General features: G+C 36.0%; 1 protein-coding gene across 1 annotated transcript in view; it reads left to right on the plus strand.

The window, feature by feature from the left end:
* The window catches only part of USH2A (usherin), a 790488-nt gene that overhangs the window by 576682 nt on the left and 186446 nt on the right, over window positions 1-27360 (plus strand). The window contains exons 47-48 of the mRNA XM_060088664.1: window positions 15147-15345; window positions 18878-19046. Of these exons, the coding sequence (XP_059944647.1) occupies window positions 15147-15345; window positions 18878-19046 (368 nt within the window). The remainder of the gene's footprint in view (window positions 1-15146; window positions 15346-18877; window positions 19047-27360) is intronic.

Consider the following 27360-nt stretch of genomic DNA (forward strand, 5'->3'; position numbering starts at 1 on the left):
AAAAGCAAATATGTTAATACAAATGAAATTTTTAAGAAAAAGTTTTAAAATCCAGGAAATCAAATATTTGGATAATAAGAGTTCCAGAAAGAGAGAACAGAGGAAAAAGAAGGGGGAAAATAATCAAAGAAAAATGACAAGAAAATATGCCCCCCCACCAAAAAAAGGAAAAGACAATATCCCAGAACCAAAGATACCAGTATGTAGATTAAAAGCTACTATAGATACTAGCACAGTGATTGAAATAAGAGCCAATAAAGGGATATCATCAGGAAATTTCAAAATACCAGGTTAAAAAAAGCACATCCAAAAAACTTCTAGGAGGAAAAGACAGATAGTGTACATACTGCATTGGGAATTTGAATGGCATTATCAGACTATAAACAGCAACATTCATTGCTAAGAAAACAATGAAACAGTGTCTTAAAATTCTGAATTAAAAAAAGAACATTTCGTCTTATCAGTTCCATCAGATATCAACTGATATTGTTTTGGATTAGCAGAGAGGCAACTTAAGACAGGTGAATAGAAAAAAATATAGATTCTGTAAAAACTGACAAGGGTGTGAAGAGACCTGCCTAGTTTTAACAATGAATTAAACTTCCAAAAAGATTCTGGGTTTGCTAAATTTGTTTACTTTTTAATTGTCTAAATTTTTTTATTTTGTTTTTTAATTTACATATAGTAAAATACACTCTTTTTTGCTTCACAGTTTTACAAGTTTTGACAAGTACATATGAACTTGTCAAACATATGCACACCAGTACAATTAAGATATAACACTGTTCCATTATGTCAGAATATTTCTTCACACTGGCCCCTTTATAGCCACTTCCTTCCTCCTCCACCCTCCTCCAAACTGAGCAAACACTGCTCTGTTCTGTATAATTTTGCCTGTTCCATGTTGTCATATAAGTGGAATTATACAGTATGTAGCCATTTAAGCCTGGCTCCTTTCACTCCGCATAATGCATTTAAGATTCATCCATGTTATTGCACATATTAATAGTTTGGTAATTTTTGTTACTGAATAGTATTCCATTGTATGAATATACCACAGTTTGTGTACCACTTGGGTAGTTTCCAGTTCTTGGTGACTATGAATAAAGTTGTTATAAACGTTATGTATATAACGTGAACATAGATTCTCATTTCACGTGGGTAGGTAACTAAGAGTTGGATTGCGGAATCATAGGATGAGTTTATATTTTACTTACTTTATAAGAAACTGCCAGGAAAGGTGAGGAATGGGATGAATTGGGAGATTGGGATTGACATATATACACTATTGATCCTACGTATAAAATAGATAACTAATGAGACCCTATTGTATAGCACAGTGAGCTCTACTAAATGCTCAGTGGTGACCTAAACGGGAAGGAAATCCAAAAAGAGGGGGCATAGGTATACTTATAGCTGATTCACTTTGCTGTACAGTAGTAACTAACACAACATTGTAAAGCAATTATATTCCAATAAAAATTAATTTTAAAAAAAGAAACTGCCAAACCAATTTCCAAAGTGACTGTAACATCTTGCATTCCTACTAGCATTGTATGAGAATTCCAGTTGCTTCTCATCTTTGCTAGAACTTGATATTCTGCAAGAATTTTTCCTCTCTCTCTCTCTCTCTCTCTCTAGCTATTTTAATAGATGTTTAGTGGTGTGTCATTATGGTTTTAATTTACATTTATTTCCATGATGATTAATGATATTGATCATCTTTGCAAATGCTTTTTCGGCATTTGTTTTCTCCTTTGATGAAGTGCTTTTTCAAATATTTTATTAATTTTTTACTTGTGTTTGTTGCTTTCTTATTGTTGAGTTCATATTTTTTTTTTTTTTTTTTTTTTTTTGCGGTATGCGGGCCTCTCACTGCTGTGGCCTCTCCCGCTGCGGAGCACAGGCTCCGGACGCGCAGGCTCAGCAGCCATGGCTCACGGGCCCAGCCGCTCCGCGGCATATGGGATCCTCCCAGACCGGGGCACGAACCCGTATCCCCTGCATCGGCAGGCGGACTCTCAACCACCGCGCCACCAGGGAGGCCCCTTGAGTTCATATTTTTAAAGTATATTTTGGATTTGAATTTTTTTGTCAGATATATGATTTGCAAATATTTTCCTCTCATTTATGGCTTGTCTTTTCATTCTCTTAATTGTTTTTATTTAGAGCAAAATTTTAAATTTCAATAAAGTTCAGTTTATCACTTTTTTCACTCATGGACTGTGCATTTGGTGTTGTATCTAAGAAATCCTTACCTGAGTCAAGTCACAAATATTTCCTCTTATTTTTTCTACTAGAAGTTTCTTATGTTTACATTTTGAATTTATGTCTGTGATTCATTTTATGTTAATTTTTCTATAAACTGAGGTGTGGGTCAAGGTTAACATCTTTGCATAGGGATATCCAATTTTTCCAACACAATTTGTTGGAAAGACTATATCTTCTCCTTTGAACTGCTTTTAGACCTTTGTCAAAATCAATTTAACACATTTTATAAGTCATTTTTTTATAGGTCATTTTTGAACTCTCTATTCTGTTCAGTTTATCAATGTGCATATTCATTTACCAGTATCATGCAATCTTAATTACTGTAGCTTTACAGTAAGTTGTAAAATCATGTATTATGAGTTCTCCAACTTTAAGCTTTTTAAAAACTTTTTCTGACCTTTCTCATTACTTTGCTTTTCCATATAAATTTTAGAATCAGCTTGTCAATATCTATAAAATCCTTCTGTCATTTTGATTAGGAGTGCATTTAACCTATAGTTCAATACAGGGAGAATTGACACCTTAACAATACCACATCTTCCAATTCATAAATACAGCATATTGCTCATTTATTTGCATCCTCTTTCATTTATTTCATCAGTGTTTTGTAGAATTCAGTGTTCAGATCCTACACATATTTCATTAGATTTATACCTACTATTTATTTTGGGGAGTACTACTCTTAATGGTTCTTTAAAAACATTGAAATCCAATTGTTTATCGCTAGGGTGTAGAAACACAATTTTTGTATAATGACCTTGTATGCAGCAACCTTATGCTAAACTCATTATGAGTTTTAGGATCTTTTAGGAGCTTTTTTGTAGATTCCCTGGGTCTCCTAGATCCTCTGCAAAAAGAAACAATTTATTTCTTCCTTTGCAAACTGTGTGTCTTTTACTTCTTTTTCCTGCCTTATTGCCTTGGCTCATTCAATGAGGCAGATACCCTTGGCTTGTTCCTATTCTTTTACCATTACATGTGATGTTACCTATGAATTTTTTAGAGATACCTTTTATTGGGTTGAAGTCTTCTCTTTTATTTCTAGTTGCTGAGAGTTTTTATCATAAATGGATATTGAATTTTGTTAAATGCCTTTTTTGCATATAATTTGTTAATATGGTTAATTATATAGATTGATTTTCAAATAATTAACTAGTCTGTGTTATCTGGATAAACCCCACTTGGTTGTGATGTATTTTCCTTTTTATACATGCAATTTGCTGTTATCTTATTGAGGATGTTTATGACTATCCTCATAAAATATATTGAATGGTTTTTATTTCTTGTAATGTCTGCCTGGTTTTGGTAACATGGTAATTCTGGCCCCATAAAATAAGTTGGAAAATATTCCCTCCTCTGCTATTTTCTGGAAGAGACTGTGTGAAAAGGTATTTATTTCTTAAATGTTGGTAGAATTCACCAATGAAACTCACCTTTGCCTAGAGTTTTCCTTGTTGAAAGGTATTTTACTCAGAATTTAATTTCCTTAATAGTGTAGGATGATTCAAGGTATCTATTTCTTCTTGAGTGAGATCTGTAATCTTGTGATTGCAAAGAATTGGTTAATTTCACCAAATTTATGGGCAGAAAGTTGTAATGTTTGTAGAGTCTGGATTTATTTGCATTCTTTCATTTCTGATAACTAATAAGTGTCTTCTCTCTTTCATAGTCAATCAGTCTAGAGTTTTATCAATTTTGTGGATCTTTTCAAAGAACCATCTTTTGGTTTTATTGCTTTTTCTCTATTGTTTTATGTTTTCCATTTCATTGATTTCTGCTCTTTATTGATTTTTTTCTTCTTCTTGCTTTGGATTTATCTTACTCTTCTTTTCCAGTTTCTTAGAGAGGAAAGCTTACATTATTGATTTGAGATCTTTCTTCTTTTTGACTAGAACCATATAAAGTTATGAGCTTTCCTCTAAGCCCTGCTTCAGGTGAATCTCAGAAAGTTTGAAATGTTGCATTTTCTTTCATTTAGTTCAAAATACTTTTTAATTTTCTTAATACTTCTGCTTTGACTCATGAATTATTTTAGAAGTGGTTTGCTTAATTCCCAAATATTTGGAGGTTTTTCAGATAAGTTGTGAATGTGAATTTCTAGTACCATTCTGTTATGATCTGAAACATGGTTTTATGATTTTCAGTTCTTTCACATTAGTTAAGGTTTATTTTATGGCCTATAATATGATCTATCATGGTGAATATTCTATGTGTACTCGAGGAGAATGTGTGTTCTGCTGTTGTTAGAGCATTTTATAAATGTCAATTAGGTCGAGTTGAGTGATAGTGACGTTCAGGTCATCTATACACTTAATGATTTCCTGCCTGGTTGTTCTATCAATTATTGTGAGAGGCATGTTGAAATCTCCAAATATAACTGTGGGCTTATCTATTTCTTTTTTAGAACTATCAGTTTTTGCCCCATGTATTTTGTTGCTTTCTTATGAGGTGCATATATATTTCAGATTGTTGTGTCTTGGTAAATTGATCCTTTTATCATTGTGTAATATTCCTTTTTCTTCCTGATAATTTTCTTGTCATCATGTATATTGTGTCTAATACTAATACAGCCACTCCAGCTTTCTTTGGATTAGTGTAATTTTGAGTGATTTGGGACTGTATCCTGAATATTTTAAATATCAGGGTGTGATTTGAGTCCTGTTAAAATCCTCTGAAGAAGGTTGGAGTTTTTGTTTGTTTCAACAGGCAATCAACTGGTTAGCTTCAGACTGAAAATTCTGTCTTGGCTTATGTGGTCAGTGGCTGTAACATTAGTTCATCTTTCAAAAGCTTTGCTGTGTTGCTTTATATCTGCCTCATGCATGCACCTCTCAGTGGCTAATCTGGTATTTAGATGGGGGATTATGTAATGGTTCAGATCTCAAAGTCTTTGCTACAATGCTCAGATTTCCTTTGCCTGTGAGGCAACCATGCATGTGCAGCTTGGAGTTGAGTTAGAACTTGTATTGGTTCATGTATAGAATTAGTAGACTGCCTACCTTTCTCTTCTCTGAGATTTCCCCCATGTTTTTCACATCACTTGGACTTCCTTTCCCAAATTTTTGGCTAGAAAGACATGGTTTCTCTTGTAATTTTAGCCACCCAATATACCTCACAGTTCACATAAATGAGGTTGTTTGGGGGACAGTGAGATTAGAGAGAAAATAGAGGAAAAAATAAATGAGATTTTGGACCACAGGGGTGCTTCCCGTGATTCCTCTGGTCAGACAGCTTGTTTTTTCTCAGGATTTTAGATTCTCATTTGGCCAGGACTGCCATCATGCAGCTCCTTGGCTGGAATCATCCTCAGAGCAGGAAAAAAGAGAGGAAAAAGAGGAAATAAAACGAAACAGGAATACCCATCATACCCTTTGGCTTACAAGGCCTTCTTGTACTCTGGCCAGAAAGATTGGGTTCCTCGCATAGATTTTGCTTGCCCAGTGCTCGGTTCCACACTGGGGCTGCTCTTGGGTTAAAGATGGGAGACAAACAAAGGGGGGAAACGATGGGAAATGCATCCTGTAATGTTTCCTCTTTAAGTTTTGGCTCCCCTCCCGATCTGCCTCTATTGTTAACTTTTCAGAGTCCTTGAGTGGTTGCTTTTTGTAATTAGAGCAGACTTTTTAGCAGTAATCAGTGGGAGAGAGAGGCTATAACTGGCTTTCTCCATGTTGACCAGCACAGAAAGTACGAACCCCTCCATATTTTTCTTTATTCCAATGCCTTTGACAACTTTATTTCCTTTTTTTTTTTCTTTTTGGTCAAAGATATAGCAAAAAAACTGATGGAAATCATTCACAACCAAATATTGGCATGTACAATCTTTCCTTTCTTAAATTGATCTATTGTAGCACGGCAACATTTTCCAAAGGCAAGACTCTAATGAGCAAATATAGGCGCCAAGCCATTAATCAAAATTACACCAACAGCAAAGCAGTTAGCCTCCTGTGTGCATGTCATTGTTTGTGTAATTTCATTATACTTCTGGCAGTGTATACTTGTTAGTTGTGTTTCTATTTTGGTTTAAGAAAATCTCTTTTATATTAGCAACATGCAAAATCAAATGTGAAATCCTTCCAGATAAATGTCAGTAGACAGGGTTTGCTTCTATAGCATTTAGAATATTTTGGTTTCTAATAAGACACATATTTCTTAGACTCTTTGTTTATTTTTGGTAAAAAGCAGTCATCAGCAAATTTTAACTTTTACATATTTTCGTAACATATACCAATAGCTTACCAGCCTGTTTGATTATAAGCATGGAGCATGTCATTTTCATCTTTGGCCTTAACCTATACCTTGCTTTTGACTACAACATCTTTAGTACAAGCACTTACACATGTTTCTCCCATTATATATAAACCAAAGATGCCATAGCACACAAAGGTATTTAGAAAGATCAGGTAAAACCTTCTAGTTTTATAAGCTACTCCTCCAGAAACAAACTCCGTTTCTACATCACATTTTCCATACTTGTCATATTATCATCAGCTGCTTCTATATCCCCAAAGAATGCTAACAACTGATCGATAACCCAGACATGTCTGGCCGTGGCCTACACGTGCCCTGGGTAGTTCATTTATTTGCCTTGGTGGATTTGCTAGAGTAGAATTTAATCAATGGCTAATTCATTAATTCTGGTCCTTGAGAATGTAGAGACTGCACTGGATGAAGATAGCTAGCTGGCTCTGGCTTTGACTGAAATATGACAAACACTGCAACTGACAGCTTTACTGGGTACTGGGCTGCCTCTGAAGTTCACTTATTTATTCTCCATAAATGGATAAGCTAAGAAAAGAACATAAACAAGGAAGAGTTTTTATTACATGACTGGACTGCTATTCCAAGATGCATGATTTCCAGGCATGAAGCTCAAGGGAAAGCAGAAAGAGAGAACACAGATCATGTGTCTCATTGCCTTTAATGGGATCCATGGCAGTTTTTACAGTTCCAAATCAGTTTGGGGCTGTATTATTGATGAGAAGGCTGAGGCATAATGTCTTTGTAGCATTCACAAATAATTGTTTAAAAATTTGCCTCAAGCTCCTGAATGACATAAATGATATTTTTACACACCAGCTTCCTTATGATAGCAGCACAGGGTCTGTGTCTCTAAATGAAGGTTAAACCACTATCTTCATTTAGAAATCCCCCTAGCTTTTCAAAGTACCTAGCTGGGGGTTGAGGATGGCATGACAGGTCATAGCTTGTGGAAAAAGAACTTTCTCCTTTTTGCCTCACCAAATTTGGGTGAAACTTTGAGGCCTCTATATTTTTATACTATGACATTGGATATCAGGAAATCTCTTCTATCATTATTTTCCCTCCCTGATTTTTTTCAGTGACTGATAACTTGAATACTGAAGTAATAATTTTACAATTAAAAACATTTTTTGAGCCATGTTTTTATTTTTTTAAATGGGGAGTGTGCTGGGCTGTAGATGTAGAATGTCAGATCACTTCTTCATCCATATTCTCAACTCCCCTTCTCACCAGTATGGATAACTTGAGACAGCTTTTAACTTGGACTGGAATTGTCTACTTGAGTCTTTGAAGGATATGGGAAGACCTCTCGAAAGAAATCATTTAGAGTGTATTTAGAACTGATGTACATATCCAGTCAATAGTCTGATAATCATAATGGCTTTCAGGAAATAGTAGTTCTGATGGCCAATGAATTCTGATCATCCAACTCAGTGTTTGATTAGGAGACCTTACAGAATATTGAGCTTATTCTTAAGACGCTGCCAGCACTATTTCCATTTTCTCACTTCCCTCTCTTTCCCAAACTCCTTTTAACTTCTTGACATTTTTCAGTTCCCACAGAAGCAGCTCAATCACTAAGCTTTTGAGAGGCCTTTGTGTGCATCTCAACAAAATCCAGTGTTTCCTCCCAATTCACTTTGACCTTTAACTGCCACTTTATCCCTGGCTCCCTGATCACTCACTGGTTTCTTTTATTGGTTTCATTCTAATTCCATTCATTAATTGTGGGTGTCCTCAACAGAAAGACTCCCTCCGCTACTCAAATAGTTCAAATATTCTCACAGTTTTCATCATACTGATGTCTCAAGATCTCTGTCCCAGTTTTCTCTCTAAACTCCAGTGCCATATATTCAATCGCCTATTGATTTTCTATAATGATAGGCACCCATCACTTCCATAACCTCAAGCCTTAATTCTCATCTAACCCAATTTTTCCAACATCCATTTCTGCAAAGGCACCACTGCCTTGCATATGATCGCAGACATCTAGCTTTGATTTCTTTTAATCCCCTGATTTCACTCCATATCAATTTTAGTCTATTTTCTTTTGGAGCATCTTCTCATAGCTGTTCCTCTTCTCCATTTCCACCACCACAACCCTAGCTCATGCTTTATCATTTATGTTGATGTACTTGTCTTAATCCAGTGAGATACAAGGAGGAAAGTCTTTACTTTTTGCCTACTACTTGCTGCCTAAACATAATATTTTGGATGTCCTTTCCCCAACTCTTGAAAAACCTTTCAGGAATACCTTATGGCCTTCACATTATTTTTTAGTTATGAGTCTCATTTTAGTCATTAAGATTCATGATCAAGTATTAAAAAGTGCATTCTGGGAATTCCCTGGTGGTCCTGTGGTTAGGACTCCATGCTTCCACTGCAGGGGGCATCATAGATTTGATCCCTGGTCAGGGAACTAAGATCCTGTATGCCGTGCAGTGTGGCCAGAAAGAGTCTAGCAAAAATTAAAAAAAAAAAAGTCCATTCCATCTCCAGCAAAATATTAAGCTCACATGTAGTTCAAATATTCCATCATTTCACAGGCTCAGACCTGATCCCAGTTTGCCGTTTCTCCCTCCTTGCTCTTTCTTGCCTATTCCCTTTCATTCAAATGTGCCTCTTCCCAATGTTACTATTTTACTTCCATCACTGGATAGCTATCCAAGCCCTCTCTGTGGAAGGTGGCACTTTTCTGAACAACTGTATGCTTTCCTTGAGAGAACCCATGAGGATCTCCCCAAAGCCACACTCTCTCACATGAGTGTTGTCCTCTGCAACTGATCTATGGTGCCAACAGAGCAGGACACACCAAACACTCTTCTTGCTGGAGCCCCCTCCCCCAAAAACCCACCATCATGGTCAGTGTAACTTCAAGGGAGCTCAAGCCTAGCCATCTTGCAAGGCATCCACTGGCTCATAGGAAATGCACTCATGTGCGCCATGCTAAAGATCGACGGTGTGGCAGCCTTGTCTTACCCTGTCATTAGAGTGGCTCCAGACAATATCTGGCCATTAGAATTCTCTAGCTGAGAAGCAAGCACCTTTTCTGTGGTCATATAGGCTGCCAACCCCCATGTCAAGCTGCCCCAAACTCCTTTCTATACTTCCCTCCAGGGATAGCTGCAAATTGGGCTTAGATATTTCTGCATCTCAGGAAGTACCAACCAGGAGAAGCAAGTGCTTCCAGTTTCTCTGAGTCTCAGCCTTGAGAATGTTTAGGTGTGGACTGGGGGTGGATTTTAATGTCACTCTTCACTAAGTAAATCATTCCTCTTTCACTCCGTGGCTCAAAAATCTCCAGTGGTTTTCCAATGCACTCAAAAATGAATCCAAAGTTATTTCCATGTTCTATAAAACCCTACAGGATCTGCAGTCCCCAAACCCACACTCCCAACACCCACCTGATTCATTTTCCATCATTCTCTTGCTCAGTCCAGCTCTGTCCTACTAGCTTCTTTGATTGTCCTTCAACAAGCCATGTGCATGGATGTCTCAAAACCCCTATACCTCCTGTTCCCTCTGCCTAGAAACTCCTGTTCACTTGCTTCATCCCCTCTTTCGGATTTCTGCACAGAAGAGCCAGGCCTTCTCAGGCAACCAATGTAACATATTGTATATACTTATGTGTTTGTTTACTGTCCCCCCTTCCCCCAGCAAAATGTAAGCTTTATGAAAGAAGGAACTTTGTCTTGTTTATTTGTAAGTATAGAACAATGCTTGACATATAGGAGGTACTTAATAAATATTCATTAAAAATCAAAAACTCTATCCTAGAGTTCTGTTTATTTTGGGTTGGTTTGGGTGATGGGTCAATGTTAAAAGGCAGCTTTATCCTCAGAACTCAGCAGAATCTTTTTTTGGGGGGGGGGTTATTTTTTATTTTTTAAATTTAAAAAAAAAAATTTATTGGTGTATAGTTGCTTTACAATGTTGTATTAGTTTCTACTGTATAGCAAAGTGAATCAGTTATATGTATACATATATCCACTCTTTTTTAGATTTCCTTCCCATTTAGGTCACCACAGAGCACTGAGTAGAGTTCCCTGTGCTAAACAGTAGGTTCTCATTAGTTATCTATTTTATACATGGTAGTGTATATAAGTCAATCCCAATCTCCCAATTCGTCCCCCCTCTTCCCCCACTTGGTAACCATAAGTTTGTTCTCTACATCCGTGACTCTATTTCTGCTTTGCCAATAAGTTCATCTGTATCATTTTTCCAGATTCCACACATAAACGATATTATACGATATTTGTTTTTCTCTTTCTGATACCAGTCAGAATGGCCATCATCAAAAAATCTACAAACAGTAAATGCTGGAGAGGGCGTGAAGAAAAGGGAAGCTTCCTACACTGTTGGTGGGAATGTACATTGATACAGCCACTGTGGAGAACAGTATGGAGGTTCCTTAAAAAACTAAAAATAGAGCTACCATATGACCCAGCATTCCCACTCCATATCCGGAGAAAACCATAATTCGAAAGGATGCATGCACTGCAATGTTCATTGCAGCAGAATCTTGCTGTTTATTCCCTTTTAGAAGCAATATACTTAACGGAGGAATTCATCATTGGTCATCCTCAGTTTGGGGCTATAGTTTAAGTTCCTAAATAAGAGAAAACCCCATTAAACCGTCTTTCATACTTAAGTTACTGCAGAAGCTCACTGATATTGCTCCCTACCCCTCGTCTCTTCTACTCTAATCTGCCAGGGTATTACTCCTAAAAGGACTTTTTATTCTGCTAGTGATACCACTGCACAATCACCCTATTTCACCATCAAATTCCTCAACATAGTATTTGAGGGACTTCATAACTTTCTTCTAAGTTCAAACTGACCTTCCATTATTGCTGGATGTAAATCATTCGCTCATCAAGTTGGTCCCATTACTCTTCTACATATGGCTAGGCTGCTTCTCCCTCTTATTTTTGCTTATATGAATCTTCCTGCTCAGAATTCTTCCCATCCTCTTATTCCAATTCAAGTCCACATCCACTTCTCCCATGAAACCTTCATTGTTCGTCTAGACACAGTGATCTTCGTTTATGTGTTTCTGTAATACCTGTAGCCTAAACTACACACTTAAACACTTGATTTTACACTGCTGTATAATATTTGACATGCTTCAGGTATGCATGTTTCACATCTCCTCATACTCAAGGACACAGAGTTTTTACCTTTTGATATTTTACTGACTACAAGTTATGCTAAATATTCTAGTGGATAATTAAACATTCAATTATTTGATTTGAGAGCAGAGAATTAATATTGTTATCATATTACATTTATTGAGTCTTATATTAAAAGTGTCCTGATCATTTTTGATAACCACAATCTGGAATAGTATTGAAGAACTTGAATGTTATATAAATGACCGACAAAAATGACCAAGCTGAATAGGAATTTTTAAAAGGCCTCTGTAAACATGATCAGGGAATGTACAGCTATTTATAACAATTTAGTTGGATGTCTTAAAGTAATGTGAAGATTTTTTCCTTTGGCCCAAAGAAGAACATTTTGACAAAATTGTGATAAAATATTAGAATAAAATGTAAAGCACCAAGGGAACTGTAACTCTCCATAGAAGTTTTTTCTGAACTGTATCATTTTAATATTTACCAGTAAAGGTAAGTGATAAAGAAATGATTTTCCCATAATTATTTCTATCTTCAATGTTATTTTGTACTTCTTGAGCTGAATGTGATGATTATTGTGGTGACGGTGGCCACAGGGGTACATAGTAGTAACAGAAGTAGAATAGTAAATCTACTAACAATATGACAGACTTAAAAAGAAATAGTCAATAGCTCTGACTAGACTTTCTAAACACCTGATGAATCGTGCTAAAATGTGTGTAAACATTGTGGCTTTTATTAGAAGCTCTATTAAGGTAGCTTAACTTTTATTCCTTAGTGCTCTGGAAGCTAAGTAAACTCTAATTGTCACTTTATGAACAAACCTACCCCCAAAAAAGAAGATCCATTTGAGGATTCATGATCATGTTTCTGCATGAGCCTACCTTTACTGATGTATTAAAACAAAACAAAAAAAAACCCTTCAGTGTTTCCCCAGTATTTCACATTAATTCCTATGGTTTAAGACTGTTCCTTCTATTTTACTCTTAAACATCAAAGCAATGAAACCATTAATCCAGTTAATAATGGTGTGCATTTCTCAGAGATGTCTTTCATTTTAAATCAACAACCAAAAGATTTTTCAGTGTTACTCCCATGGGTTCTAATGAGAGGTGGACAGGTGTTAAACACCCTATTCTTCTTTGATCACGTACGTTAGTGTACCTGACTCAGATCCTCAACATCAAAACTGTTCTTGCTATCACTAAAAATATAGGTGGTCTCACTTCACAGTTATTCTGTGCAAGGTAGAGAAGTTACAATGGCATGGTTCTACATGGTGTTTTCTAGACTTTACTAGTTTGCCAGCTTTTGTGGATAAGTCCGACCTTTGAATGTCACTTAAATATAGTCTTTCCTGGAGTTGATTATGCAATGAATACAAAAGAGGTATCTGCAAAACGTGGAATTAATTTTGAGAGTTGGATAAAGACCTTAGAATAATAATGGTGACTATACAAGTCACCTGTGAAACTGTTGTCTCATAGGTGACATTAATTTCTTATCTATAGAGTCTTATTAGTGAAAGTGTTATGTGTGTACCTCCCAAGAAAAGGAAATAATTTTCTTTTTTAGCAGTCTATTAAAATGTCAAGGTTTATCTTGAGTGCGGCTTTTTAATGTAAATGTTTGGGCCTAATTGAATTCCTAACATGTATGTCACTTAGAATTCTGATAGGTTCCAGTAAAATTTGGCCTGTAAAGACATACTTCTTCTGAAAAGAAAAGGTATAACAAAAATATTATGTTACACAGTGGCAGAAAGATGGTCAACATAAGTTATTGTGATAATTTTAAGATCTTAAAGTATAGGGACTAAACTCATATGTGCTTACTCTTCTCCAGAGTATTTACTGGAAGGTTTTATATGTAAAGCTAACCTATAACTACTTGTGAATGGTTGTTATGGTTGAAAATTCTAGAATTAAAACAATAAAAGTAATCTTGAGTATCAGAATTCCACCCTCTTTTTTGAAAATAATAAGAACAAAAATAATTATTTTACATTTACCTAGTGTTTTGCAAATAACAGACTTTCCTTGCTGTGCTGAACTGCAAAAATATGTCATGTCCAAATCTCTGGGGCTTTATTAAAACTTTAACTAGTCTCTTCTTATAGACTTCTTAAAAAAATACTGAAGATAGTACAGGTATGTCATCTGGACTGTGTCATTCTGACAAGTAGATGTAAGTGCAGAATTAAAGTTCTGCACATTAACCTGAGAGTAGATCATTTTATTCAGGATTCACTCTTCTGTGAACAGCTTTATGTTATGATCTCACTCAGTACAGCAGATGAAATATTAATAGACCATTGAAAATGCAGTAAAGTTTTGTTCCCATGTTATGCCTTCATTGTATACCAAACCACCCAAAACAGTATATTTTTATGTTTAGAATAAACCGTGGCTCGATTTTTTAAAAATCAAACATCTTCAAGAACATGATAATATAAAGGAGTTTGTTATGGGAATCTCTAATTCCTCTATTTCTGACCACAAAACATATTTGATCATGGTATATAAAGAACTATTGCAGAATTAAATCTGTTTCTATGCGTCAAAAAATTAAGATAAAGTATATTTGGAGGGAGATTATCAATTGTATCAATTGATAAAATTTATAAATGTTATGTATCAATAAATAAATTCATTGATACATTTTATCAATTGATCACTGATACAAAGAATTTATCAATTTGATCATGTACTTTGGCTATAAGTAACAAAACAACCAACAGTAGAGGCTCAAGTAAGTAGTTCTAGAGGTAGATTGTTGTTGGCATTGGTTCGTTATAACAAATACCACAGAGGCGTCTTTGTGATTCTTATGGTCTCTCTCAAATGGTTGCAAGAAGAATGAGGTGATTGCCAAAGTTCCAGACATCATGTTTAAAAGAAAGAAAGAAAAAGGGGAAAGGGCGACAGCCACATCAAGGAAGCTAAAATTTCCTAGGGACCTTTATTAGAATCCCACCATCTTCTGGTTGCATCTCTTTGAGCAGCTATGGGTCACATGGCTAGTCCTAGCTGAGGGAAGGAAGGCAAAGGAGAAGGGGATTATAAGCAGTGATTAGATCTGACACATATTCTAATTTCCACCCTATTTACTAAGTCAAATTATTTGTGTCTTGGTTTTACTTATCAACCAAAACTTTCTGTTGATTTTCTGACTAGCCACAAACAATGATACTTTCTTTTTGCCTCTGAAATTTAAAGTGGGGGACCACCGGACTCATGTCATGTGTTATTCTCCCAAAAGCTTAAATGGTTTTGATTGATTCTCAAAACATCGTCTCTGGTAGTAGCATATATCAGAATATATATTAGTATATGTATTCTTTTGCTCCAGCTTTTTAATTAGGAAGTTATTGATAAAATAGACCTTTTGACCAAACTGGAAGGCAGATGAGACTGACAACAGCAATGTTAAATGTTGTCTTTTCAGAAATCCTGATTATTCTGTCCATTGCAGATCCCTTCAGATTGATTGGATGCCTCCAGGGAAGCCAAATGGCATCATTCTCGGATATGATCTCTTACGGAAAACATGGCGTTCATGCCTTAAAATCCAGAAGTCAGTGAAGGACCACAGTCATGAACTCTGCAAAGCAGTGAAGTGTCAAAAACCTGAAACTATCTGTGGACCCAGGTGCTACTCCCCTGAGACTAAGGTATATCTTTTCAAACTAGTCAGGGAAATATGTTTTTCTCACTAAACACTCCAAGTGAAATCACTTGCTTTTTTTCTTTTAACATATATAATTTTATTTCTCAAGTATACTTCAAGAAAGCTGGGGAAAAAAGAAATTACAATCCAACATAATAAATTAAAACTATGACTTAATTTTTTAAAGATTATCTGCTATGTCTATGATAAATGATATTGCTATCAAGTGACCTCCAGAAAAGTGAGAGGATACTTTTAACATTTTACATTTGTGTCTGAGGAAATCACTTGCTTCTTAAACCATGATTTATCATGATCAAGATTTCCACCTATCAAGAAGACCCCATGGAAAAGGAAGGATGCTTATACAAATCCTATCTTCCCGATGAGCATTTTAGCCTTCTCATTTTTCATCACCTTCACAGGAAAATGAGTTTATTGAAATGATAAGGAACCTCCCAAATTTGTTTGATTGAGTGACTTGCATTTTCTTTACAACAAATCCATTCAGCTACAAGTGGTGTTTGTTTACATGACACTGATGAGTAACTGTGATTGGGACCTTTCATGGTTTGACTAAAATATTTTAAAATTATGGCCATTTGCAGATTAGTGTTCATATTAGTTGCAGTTTAAGAATCAGATCAATAATACAGCCAGACAGAGGAGTTTGTAAATGGTTTTTATTGATAAATGATGCATAAAATCCTTAGTTTGAAGATAGGATTTCACATAATGAAATAATGTTCCTATTTGTCAACAACATCACACATGTAATGACTAAAGCTACTACTAAATTCAAAAGATTCACTGCAAAAGGACATAGTAATTATGAAAGTGAGTTGTTGAAGCAATATGGATCAAAATACAGATTATTATGGCTAACACTGGCTAAGAAGTTGCTATCATCTAAGAAATGTCATAAAACTAGTAGTTACTAACTGTACTTTTTTTTGACACTTAGGCTCCAGAATTGTCATTATGCCTAAGTTTTATGTCATTTTAAGACATTAAATGTGTGCCATATGATGAGCACACTTTCATAAAATGAAATGAAATTTAGGATTTCTGAGAGGAAAAAAAATTGCTAGAATAAATTTTCCCATTAAAATTCTCCAGGAGAAAAAAAAAAATCTTTGATGCATTAAACAAAGTCATTTTTACTTTAAGGATTAAGGACACACACAAGTATTGTCAGTGAAAGAGGAAGTCAATTAAAATCTCAAGAGGAAAAAGTTGTTTGTAAATTTTGTTTGGGGTTAACTATGAATATATATTTCCTGTGTGAGAGGCTGGAGAGAGGTAGAAAATAGATTTATTGTGAGTCTAAGAGTCTTTTGGCTAAATCACTACAGGAGCATCTGTAATAGTTATACAAGCTTCCCCGTGTGATTACAGCCATGGGTCTCAAACCCCAGTGAGTATCACACCCGGAGGGCTTGTTAAAACACACACAGCAGGTCCCACCCCCAGAAGAAGTGTGGGGTAGAGCATGAGAATTTGCATTTCTAACATGTTCCTAGGTGATGCCTCTACATCTGGTCCAGGGACCACACTTTGAGAATCACTAGATTACAGAATTACTTTTGGAAAACATAGAGCAAGGAACAGGCTGCCTATTTGAATATTAGCTACACACTTACCAGCTCAAGTTATTAAAATTGTTTTCTGAGACAACGAACTTGAAGACTGAATTCGAAGATTAAGAAATACTCTGTTCAGGAGGAGACCTCTCAAGAGAAATAATCTCCTGAAAATGTCCCCTTTGGGGACCCACTGATGATCTAAACCAGAGTTGGTTAGAAGAAAGGCACAAGTTTCACATGACTGAAAGAGCTTGAGAATGACACTGACACTGAAAGTATGGAAGGGAACCAGTCCTAATGACCCATCACTAAATAAATGCTTGAAAATTTAAAAGGATGGTAAGTCCTAGCAAATCTCGCTGAAGGAAAAGGCTGGATGTTCTTCGATGTCCAGAAACTCACTATACGTGAATGGGACTTTAATAGATTCTTTAAGATTGTACAACAAAGGGCAAGATTTTAGGTCACTGTCATAAAACAAGAGGAAGGTGTGTATTGCTTTACCCTGAAAGCAAAAATGACCAGCATTCCTAAACCCCACATAAACACAAAGAGAAGAGTTTTTGCTTAACTCTTTTAAAATGGGGCATAATTTGAAATTTTACTTGTCACATAGAATATGGCATCAAAGAAAAGAGTCATGCAATTCATCCTTGGAATTAGACTGATTTTTTTTTTTTTTTTTTTTTTTTTTTTGCGGTACGTGGGCCCCTCACTGTTGTGGCCTCTCCCGTTGCGGAGCACAGGCTCCAGACGCGCAGGCTCAGCGGCCATGGGCTCACGGGCCCAGCTGCTCTGCGGCATGTGGGATCCTCCCGGACCGGGGCACAAACCCGCGTCCCCTGCATCGGCAGGCGGACTCCCAACCACTGCGCCACCAGGGAAGCCCTAGACTGATTTTGAATCCTCATTGCTAACAACTTGACACAGCAAAGCCAATTTATTGCAGTTAGTTTACCAGGGCTACCTGAGGAAACATAGAAATAGACTTCTGCCCAGTTTCTTTGCTCTTTGGTCATTTTTCAGAAATCAATGAAGTACTAAGCTAGTCTTCAGACTTAGAGATTGCACATTTTACTGCCCTTGTATTAAGCATGAATCAAATGTCGGTGCAGGCTGGAAGTAGCAATGAGCAAAAAGGTAAAAGAGAAACACCTCTTAAATAGTGGTCGATTTTGTCTGCTACAGGAAGCATCTATCTAACTAATGCAACTTATGCCGAGTGTATGTTCTGAGGCTACATCTCAGCACTATTCCGTGTTTCATTTGTTCTAGATACAGAGTGTCAGTCTCTCAGACCTCAAGTGAGCATGCAAAATAATTATTTGATTGCTCAAGCACATAATTTCTTCCACAGGAGAAAACACTGTTAAAAGGGCTTTTCAAAATTAATTTCCATATAAATTTCCTTTTCTATACATATACACACACACACACATATATATATATAAATGTTGGGCACTGTTGAGATTGCCTTGTCTGAAGATTGGGTTCATAAATAAGTGATCATATAAATTAGTGTAAGGAAAATGCAATGTATTAAAAAAATAAAAGATCAATGAGAGACAGGTTTCCACAGATGCAATGTTTTTAAATTAAACAATCATTAAAATAAAAACATATATATGAAGGAAACTGTTCATTTACAATTCTAAATCATCTTCTCATTGGAAGCACTGACATTCAAAAGATAATTCATATTTATAGAGTATTAAAATAGAGCACAAAGCATGGTTGAAGGCTAAAAGAAGCTACATTGTATCAACAGCATTGATAGAATTTGAATGATACAGAGAAAATGTACTTTTTAAACCTTTAAATTTTTATCAGAAATATGCTACATTTGGTCTCAGATCAAGTCCTTATTAAATAATAACTGTATCACATAAGATATGGTGGTACAATACTCTTAATAAAACTATTTCTTTATATCTGATTCTCAAATTTCAGGTGTGTTGTAATGGAGTTCTCTATGACACCCAGCCTGGACACCACTGTTGTGAAGAGAAGTACATCGCATTTGTTTTGAACTCAACTGGAGTTTGTTGTGGTGGCCGAATACAAGAGGGACAACCGAATCATCAGTGCTGCTCGGGGTATTACGTTAGGATTCTACCCGGTGAGGATCATTTCCAGTAGTACTCAGTAATCTTGGGAACCAGAAAAAAGAAACATGTGACTTGTGTCAATGAACTATTTTAAGCACCTCCCCACCAGAGATTAAACCACCAACACATAGCCAATGGCCGGCTTTAGGTATCATTTCTTCTCTCAGCTTTTTTGAAATATAAGCAAGACTAGGTACAAACTAGAGAGGGAATAGAGAACTCATTATATGTATTACATAAAGAAATATATCTGGAGAGCTGGATAATTCCCTTTTTTGTGACTTTATTTTATCCACATGGCTGAGTATTTCACCATAAACTCTGTGAATTTCTTCGTGTTCCACTCCATGAAGCTGTTCTCCATTTTCTCCATTTCTGTTCTGAAGGATGTACGCATTGTTCATAGAGGGATCATAACCACAGATTCCATTTATCTGAGGCCCCCTAATTGCTCTAGGTCTGGCAGGGGAAGGAGGGATGTAGCAAAGAGTAGCAATCAGGAATTTTTCCCTCCTCACCTTCTTTTCCTTCTGTCTTATCAGCCAACTGAATAAGCCATTTTCCAAATTCAACGGCACAAAACAATGTCCAGTGAATATAGCTGAAAATAAAGATAACAACAATTGGCATTTATAAAACAACAAGTTTCTGGCACACTCTGTATTCAAGGCTTTACGTATGATATGATGACATGCCCAGATCCACATAGATGGGAGTGGAAGAGCTGAAATGCAAATCTGTGTGTCTTTCCAAAATCCATGCTCTTTTTTTTTTTTTTTTTTTTTTTTTGCGATATGCGGGCCTCTCACTGTTGTGGCCTCTCCCGTTGCAGAGCACAGGCTCCGTACGCGCAGGCTCAGCAGCCATGGCTCACGGGCCCAGCCACTCCGCGGCATGTGGGATCTTCCCGGGCCGGGCACGAACCCATGTCTCCTGTATCAGCAGGCGGACTCTCAACCACTGCGCCACCAGGGAAGCCCAATCCATGCTCTTTTGAGCAGTCTACTTAATAGGTGTTAACATAATTATTAAACAACTATTCCGGACTTCTAAAAACTTCATTACTGTTACTATCGGTTACTATTTATTCTAGAAAAGCCATTGAGAATACAGGTTTTTTTCCCCCTAGTACCTAAGTTCAGTGCCTATTTCTTCTTTAAGAGCACAGAAAATAGATATGGGAGAAAGAGAAGAAAGCTAAGTGTTTGGATGCTCAATGCTTTGAGATATCTAGTTTAACATGAAATTTGTGCCAAAAATGTAGTTAATTCAGGTATTGTTCGGTGTACCTTGTGTTTGGTACAAATATATCCATCCAAGATATCTGTATGGAGAAATTGTCTCACCCAGTATATCCTTTACAAAACACTGGAGCAAACAGGGAAAGTGAAATGATTAAATACTATGCAGGTTTATTCCAGGCAGAGATCTTCTATTCTTCATAATTGTTCCTTAAAATTAATAGAAAAATCTGCCCTTGTAAAAGTACAGTTATTTCTGATTCTTATGCAAAAATACTTTCATAATTAACTCTTAATCAACTGGATTTTCCAAGTAAGAAAACAGAATGGTGACAGAAACGAAGATTTTGCAGAAAAGCCTTAACTTCATTATACTACAAATCATAGTGTTAGGCAATGAATTAAACACTGTCAAATGCTTTACTCTCTCAAAATAATTTACACTTGGGAGTTTTCAACTATATTTCACATCTTCCCTCCTTGCAAAAAAATTTGCCTTGAAAATTATAACTATAGAGATTATAACTATAGAGGTGAGATGGAAATTTTCTGTTGTTCCATCCTTCCCATTCTTCAGACCAGTAGGTCATATTCGGCTTTTCTCTAAGTCCAGCATAGAACTAAACAATTGTGTTTTCATCTCCAAGTCACATTAAAATTTCTGGTAAGTTATAATTTGCCATGAACTGCCCCAACTCTGAAAAATATCCACTGTGCCTTAAAACTGATGAAAAACACTTGGTTGCATATGTCATGGCTATGAACACCTAGGATCTTTACCTGTCACCTTTCTCAATCCTAGCACAAAGTGTCAGATCTCCAACTAAGAAATCAATCTACTTTTGTTCTATTTCCAAATAAAATTCAACTTTTTTTCCCCAAAACTGAAATAAGTCATGGAAGCTCAAAGGTCGTTTACTGATATTATACAAAACTTTTTAATAAGTAATTTTTAAAGCAAGAGTTTTTAAAACCTCCATGATCTGTATATTGACACATGTTCATTCAGACTTCAAGCATTTTATTTTTTTATTATATATATTTTAATTAATTTATTTATTTATGATTTATTTTTGGCTGTGTTGGGTCTTTGTTGCTGTGCACGGGCTTTCTCTAGTTGTGGAGAGCGGGGTCCACTCTTCATTGTGGTGCGCGGGCTTCCCATTGCAGTGGCTTCCCTTGTTGCAGAGCACAGGCTCTAGGCACGCAGGCTTCAGTAGTTGTGGCTCACGGGTTTAGTTGCTCCATGGCATGTGGGATCTTCCCGAACCAGTGATCGAACCCGTGTTCCCTGCCTTGGCAGGCGGATTCTTAACCACTGCGTCACAAGGGAAGCCCTCAGACCTCAAGCATTTTAATATCTACCAATCTGTTGAGCATGGCCCACATTTGGATCTTTTAAGTGGTTAATTTTTCACAGGATTAGAATGCCTACCTTGATGTCAAAAGGAAAAAATGCAATCTTATTGGATAATCAAAGAAAATGTTTTACTCCAATCATGAATCTCAATATATCAGTACCTAAAAGAAAAGATTATATTGTGACCTCTATTTTCAGCCAATGGTCTTTATTAACTGGTTTAACACTGTTTACATTAAGAAAGAAAGTGTATTGACCCCAAACCATCTTATATTTCAATGTAATTAAAATTCAATCAGTAGTCTGCCAGTTCAAGGCTGAGACAGGTATAGGCATTTTGATATTTCTAGACAGGTCTGAAATATTGGTGAATAATATTTACTTCATTTTGTTGGATACTATTGACTTCATTTTTTCTCACAACTTTCCTCCATAGAACCCGTATAACAAAGAACAGCAGAGGGAAGAATGCTCTTTCCACTCCTCCCTTTTTTTATAAATGTGCTAATGACCTCAAGCTAAATGTTAATGTGGGTCATTCTTTGATAAGAATAACAATTAACTGTTAAGACTGCATGGTAGCTTTTAGAGAGAAAACATTTTCAAGCCTGTCGTGAAATAGATTCATTTTGAGAGGTTAATGAGAAGGTGACTGATCCTTGTATCTTATGTCTAATAGCCCATTTTTGAGGGGGGAAAAATCAGTTTTACTTCTCATTGATATAATCCACACCTCTTGTTATGAAGCCTTTTCTTCTGTCAGGAACTGAATAACATTCTGAGGGATTCCAGAAAATAGGATTAAAATATCCAATCGATATTTGTTATACTCAAAAGTGGAGGTTTTTTTTTTTTTTAAAAAAGGGTTGGTTTTCCCCAGTATAAGTGTGTACACTGTTCCTCTAAGCCCACCATTGTCCTAAGTGATGTTTAATTAACTGGTGCTGCCCCTGGACACATTATGTTAAAGAAAGTTTGCCAGCAAGGGACACTGAGTTCTTTAGCTGTAAAGATTTAAGAAATGGGAACTACATTGCAGACCAGACAGGAGAAACCTCTCACCCAGAGAAATGTAACAAACACAGCAACTGCACTGTTCACAGTAAGATCATTTCTCCATTTCTCTAGGTACCTCATATAAGTAGAATCATATAATATTGGTCCTTTTATGACTGGCTTATTTCACTTAACATAATGTTTCCAAGGTTCATACATGTTGTAGCATGTGTCAGAACTTCCTTCCTATTTCAGGTTGAATAATATTCCATTTGTGTGTGTATACAACATTTTGTTTATCTGTTCATCTGTTGATGGATATTCGGGTTGTTTCCACCTTTTGGCTATTGTGAATAAGGCTGCTATAAACATTGGTGTACAATTATCCGTTCGAGTCCTTGCTTTCAGTTTTTTTGGCTATATACCCAGAAGTGGAATTCCTATATCATATGGTAATTCTATGTTTAATTTTTTGAGGAACCGCCCTAGTGGTTTTCCACAGCAGCTGCACCAACAGCAATGCACAGGGTTTGAATTTCTCCACTTTCTTGCTAACTCTTGTTATTTTCTGTTTTTGTTTTGTTTTTTATAATAATCATAAATGGGTGTGAAGTGGTATCTCATTGTGGTTTTGATACACATTTCCCTAATACTTAATAATATTGAGCTTATTTGTGCTTATTGGTCATGTTCTTTAGAGAAATGTTTATATGTATCCTTTGCCCATTTTTTAATTGGATTGTTTGTGTTTTTGTTATTGAGTTGTAGAAGTTCTTTATATAGTCTGGATATTAGTCCATTTTTAAATATCTGATTTGCAAATATTTTCTCCTGTGGGTCACAGTTTTGATCAGTTGATAGTGTCTTTAGATGGATAACACATTTTAATTTTGATAAAGTCCAAATCATCTATTTTTCTTATTGTTGCCTGTGCTTCTGGTGTCATATCCAAGAAATCATTGCCAAATTCAATGTCATTAAACTTTTCTCCTATGTTTTCTTCTAAAAAATTTATAGTTTCAGCTTTTACATTTAGGTATTAGATCTATTTTTATTTAATTTTTGTATATGGTATAAGGTATGGGTTCAACTTCATTCTCTCCATTTGGATATCCAGTTTTTCCAAAAAATTTGGTCCTTTCCCTATTGAATGGTCTTGACATCCTTGTTGAAAATCATTTGATTATACACCCGAGGTTTTATTTCTGAGCTCTTTGTTCTATTCCATTGGTCTGTATGTCTGTCTTCGTACTAGGATCACACTGTTCTGATTCCTGCAGCTTTATAATAAGTTTTTCTTTTTTAACATCTTTATTGGAGTATAATTGCTTTACAATGGTGTGTTCATTTCTGCTTTATAACAAAGTGAATCAGCTATACATATACCTATATCCCCATATCTCCTCCCTCTTGCATCTCCCTCCCACCCTCCCTATCCCACCCCTCTAGGTAGTCACAAAGTACTGAGCTGATCTCCCTGTGCTATGCAGCTGCTTCCCACTAGCTATCTATTTTACATTTGGTAGTACATATAAGTCCATATAATAAGTTTTGAAATCAGGAAGTGTGAGACCTCCAACTTTGTTCTTTTTTGAGATTGTTTTGCTAGTTGAGGTACCTGGAGATTCCATTTGAATACTAGGATGGTTTTTTCTGTTTCTGCAGGAAGTATTGTTGAGATTTTGATAGCAATTGCATTGAATCTCTATGAGGCAGGAGATAGATGGGCCCCAGGCTGAACAGTTTCTCCCCTGTGGACAGAAACTCCATAATAGCAGAAACTCCATAAAAGCAGGATGGAGATGGCTGGGCCCCCCCCAGAAAAGATATAAAAGATCACATATTCCTCATTCTTGAAGTCAAGGAGACCTCCTCAACTACACATGTGCAGAAAGGCTCCTTGGAGGTCAAAAGAAGGGGGAACCACCCCGTAGTAAGTGATGTCAGCTACCCATAGGCCTCTTCACTAGAATCCATCTTGGCTAAGAGATGCTCACGCACACGTGGGAGGACCCCGAGATAAACCATATGTGGACTCAGAACCAGGCAAAGCAAGATGAGTGGCCAAAGGAAACCTGGAAGAAATCCCCCATAAAAGTGATTCCAACTACCACGAGAGTGAGACACTCTGTCTCTCTGAGCCCTCCCATGTGTCTATCCACACATACTGCACTCTTTTTCCTCCTAATAAAGGCTTTACTACTTTCCCTCTCTATGTGGAAATTCATTTCGACACAGCTGACGGGCCAGGGCCTTGTCACTGGCCACTGGTCTAGTGGCTGGGATTCAGTGCTCTCACTGCTGTTGACCAACCTCAGTCTCTGGCCAGGAACTGAAATTCTGCTTCAAGCTGCTGAGTAGTATTGACATCTTAACAATATTAAGTCTTCTAATCCTTGAGTATGGAATGCTCTTCTATTTATTTGACTCTTCTTTAATTTCTTTCAGCAGTTTGTAGTTTTCACTATACATTTTCTTCACCTCCTTGATTAAGTATATTCTTAAGTATTTTTACACGATTGTAAATGGAATTGTTTTTTAAATTTCCTTTTCTGATTTTTCATTTTTGTTTTTTATAGTGTATGAAAACACAAGTGATTTTTGTATGTTGATTTTGTATCCTGCAACTCTGCTGAATTCTCTTATTAGTTCAAATGGGGTTTTGGATGTGGAATCTTTAGGGTTTTATACACATGAGGTTATATTGTCTGTGAACAGAGATAATTTTACTACTTCCTTTTCAATATGGATGCCTTTTATTTCTTTTTCTTGCCAAATTTCTCTGGTTATACTTTCAATATTATGTTAAGTAGAAGTGGTTAAAGTCAGCATCCTTGTCTTCTTCCTGATCTTAGAAAAAGAGCTTTCTTGAGTATAACATTGAATATAATGTTAGTTGTGGATTTTTCTCATATGCTCTTTATTATGTTGAGGTATTTTCTTCTAATTCCAGTTTGTTAAATGTTTTTATAATAGAAAAGTGTTGAATTTTGTCAAATGCTTTCTCTGTACCGGTTGAGACAACCATGTGTTTTCCTTCATTCATTCGGTTAATGTGGTGTATTACATTGATTGATTTTTGTATGTTGAATTATCCTTGCATTCCAGGAATAATCTCACTTGGTTATGTTGTATAATCATTTTAATGTGCTAATGAATTGAATTCAGTTTGTTAGTATTTTGTTGAGAATTTTTGCATCAATATTTATAAGAGATATTGGTCTGTTGTTTTCTTTCCTTGATGTGTCTGGTTTTGTTATCAGGCTCATATATATGTTATTCTGGCCTCATATATTGAGTTAAGAAGTATTTCTTCCTCTTCAATTTTTTGAAAGAATTTGAGAAGGATTGATGTTAAGTTTTCTTTAAATGTTTGGTAGAATTCACCAGTGAAGCCGTCTGGTCCAGGACTTTTCTTTGCTAGGAGGTTTTGATTAGTGATTCAATTCTGTTACTAGTCATAGGTCTATTCAGATTTTCTATGTCTTCATCATTTAGTCTTGGTAGGTTGTAGTAGTTTGTCCATTTCACCTAGTGGGATGGGTTTTTGACCAATGAATTTTGGATAAGAAAGACCTCAGGGATAACTGCTAAGAGTTCTTGCCCTACTTTTCTACTCTTGCTATATCTATCTGTGGTTAAACATTGTCCCATATTTTAAATATCATTTTGGTTAGCAGTTCATCTGGCTTTTACTAACCAAGTTTTGGCATATCCTGTCTTCACAAGAGGATAAGCTAATTGACAGAGATCAGGGAGTCCAGGACTATAAATCCCTGAGGCAATCCTAAATTCTTCAGGGAACTTGTGCCTTTTCCTAAGAAGGTTTGGCAAGTCATTAACTAGATTATGTAAATCTTATCTGGACAGTGGTTTAAAGCTGTAAAACCTGCCAGGTTGGCCATCATATTCACATACCTCATAAGATTTAATGGAGGGATAGTGTCAAGGGATAAAGATATGTTTAAGAAGGGGCAGTGGAGGAAATAGAAGAGGGTCTCTTGAAGGTGTAGGAAGAAGACAAGTAGTAAGGCAATGCAAGGAGAAGGTCAAGGTTCCAGGGGCAAGGAAGGCGTTGGTCATGAGATAGAGAGGAAAGATGAAGTTTGATTTTTACATCTTCCAAGTTCTTGTTAGTCCTTTCTAAGATATCCTTAATAAAAGCAATTAAAAATTTTTTTGTCTTTTAGAAGCCGCTTCATACAAAAAAAAATGACTACTGATATTTAGAATATTTGAACCCTTTGATCCCAAGGCACTAGGCAAAAAATTATTCTATTCTTGTCTCAAGTTTCTCAGAATATCATATAAAGGGGAAATGTGGGTGGAACTACATCAGTGAAATGCAGTGTTTGCCATAGCTCAGCAAAATACTAGTATGCAGATTTGAATATAGTATTTTTACCTCCTTTCATTTAATTAAACTTTCCATTGGAAATCTTTTGTTTGGTTAAATAAATGTAGTTTGGTTAAAGAAATTATAATCAAAAGCAATACAAATTTATCAAGAATTGATTTCTGAGTCCATCCCACTTTCCAAAATACATATATATACATATATACATATATATATATATATATATATATATATATATATATATATATATATACTAAATAGATAGAAAAGTAATTGTAGACAAACTTTTTTTGTAATGTCACTTAATCCATGTCACCAGACCTCATGTGCTCATGTATCAGGGGTCAGAGAGAAAATAGGCAACATAGCGT

The sequence above is a fragment of the Mesoplodon densirostris genome, chromosome 2 (genome assembly GCF_025265405.1).
Source record: "Mesoplodon densirostris isolate mMesDen1 chromosome 2, mMesDen1 primary haplotype, whole genome shotgun sequence".
Lineage (NCBI taxonomy): Eukaryota > Metazoa > Chordata > Mammalia > Artiodactyla > Ziphiidae > Mesoplodon > Mesoplodon densirostris.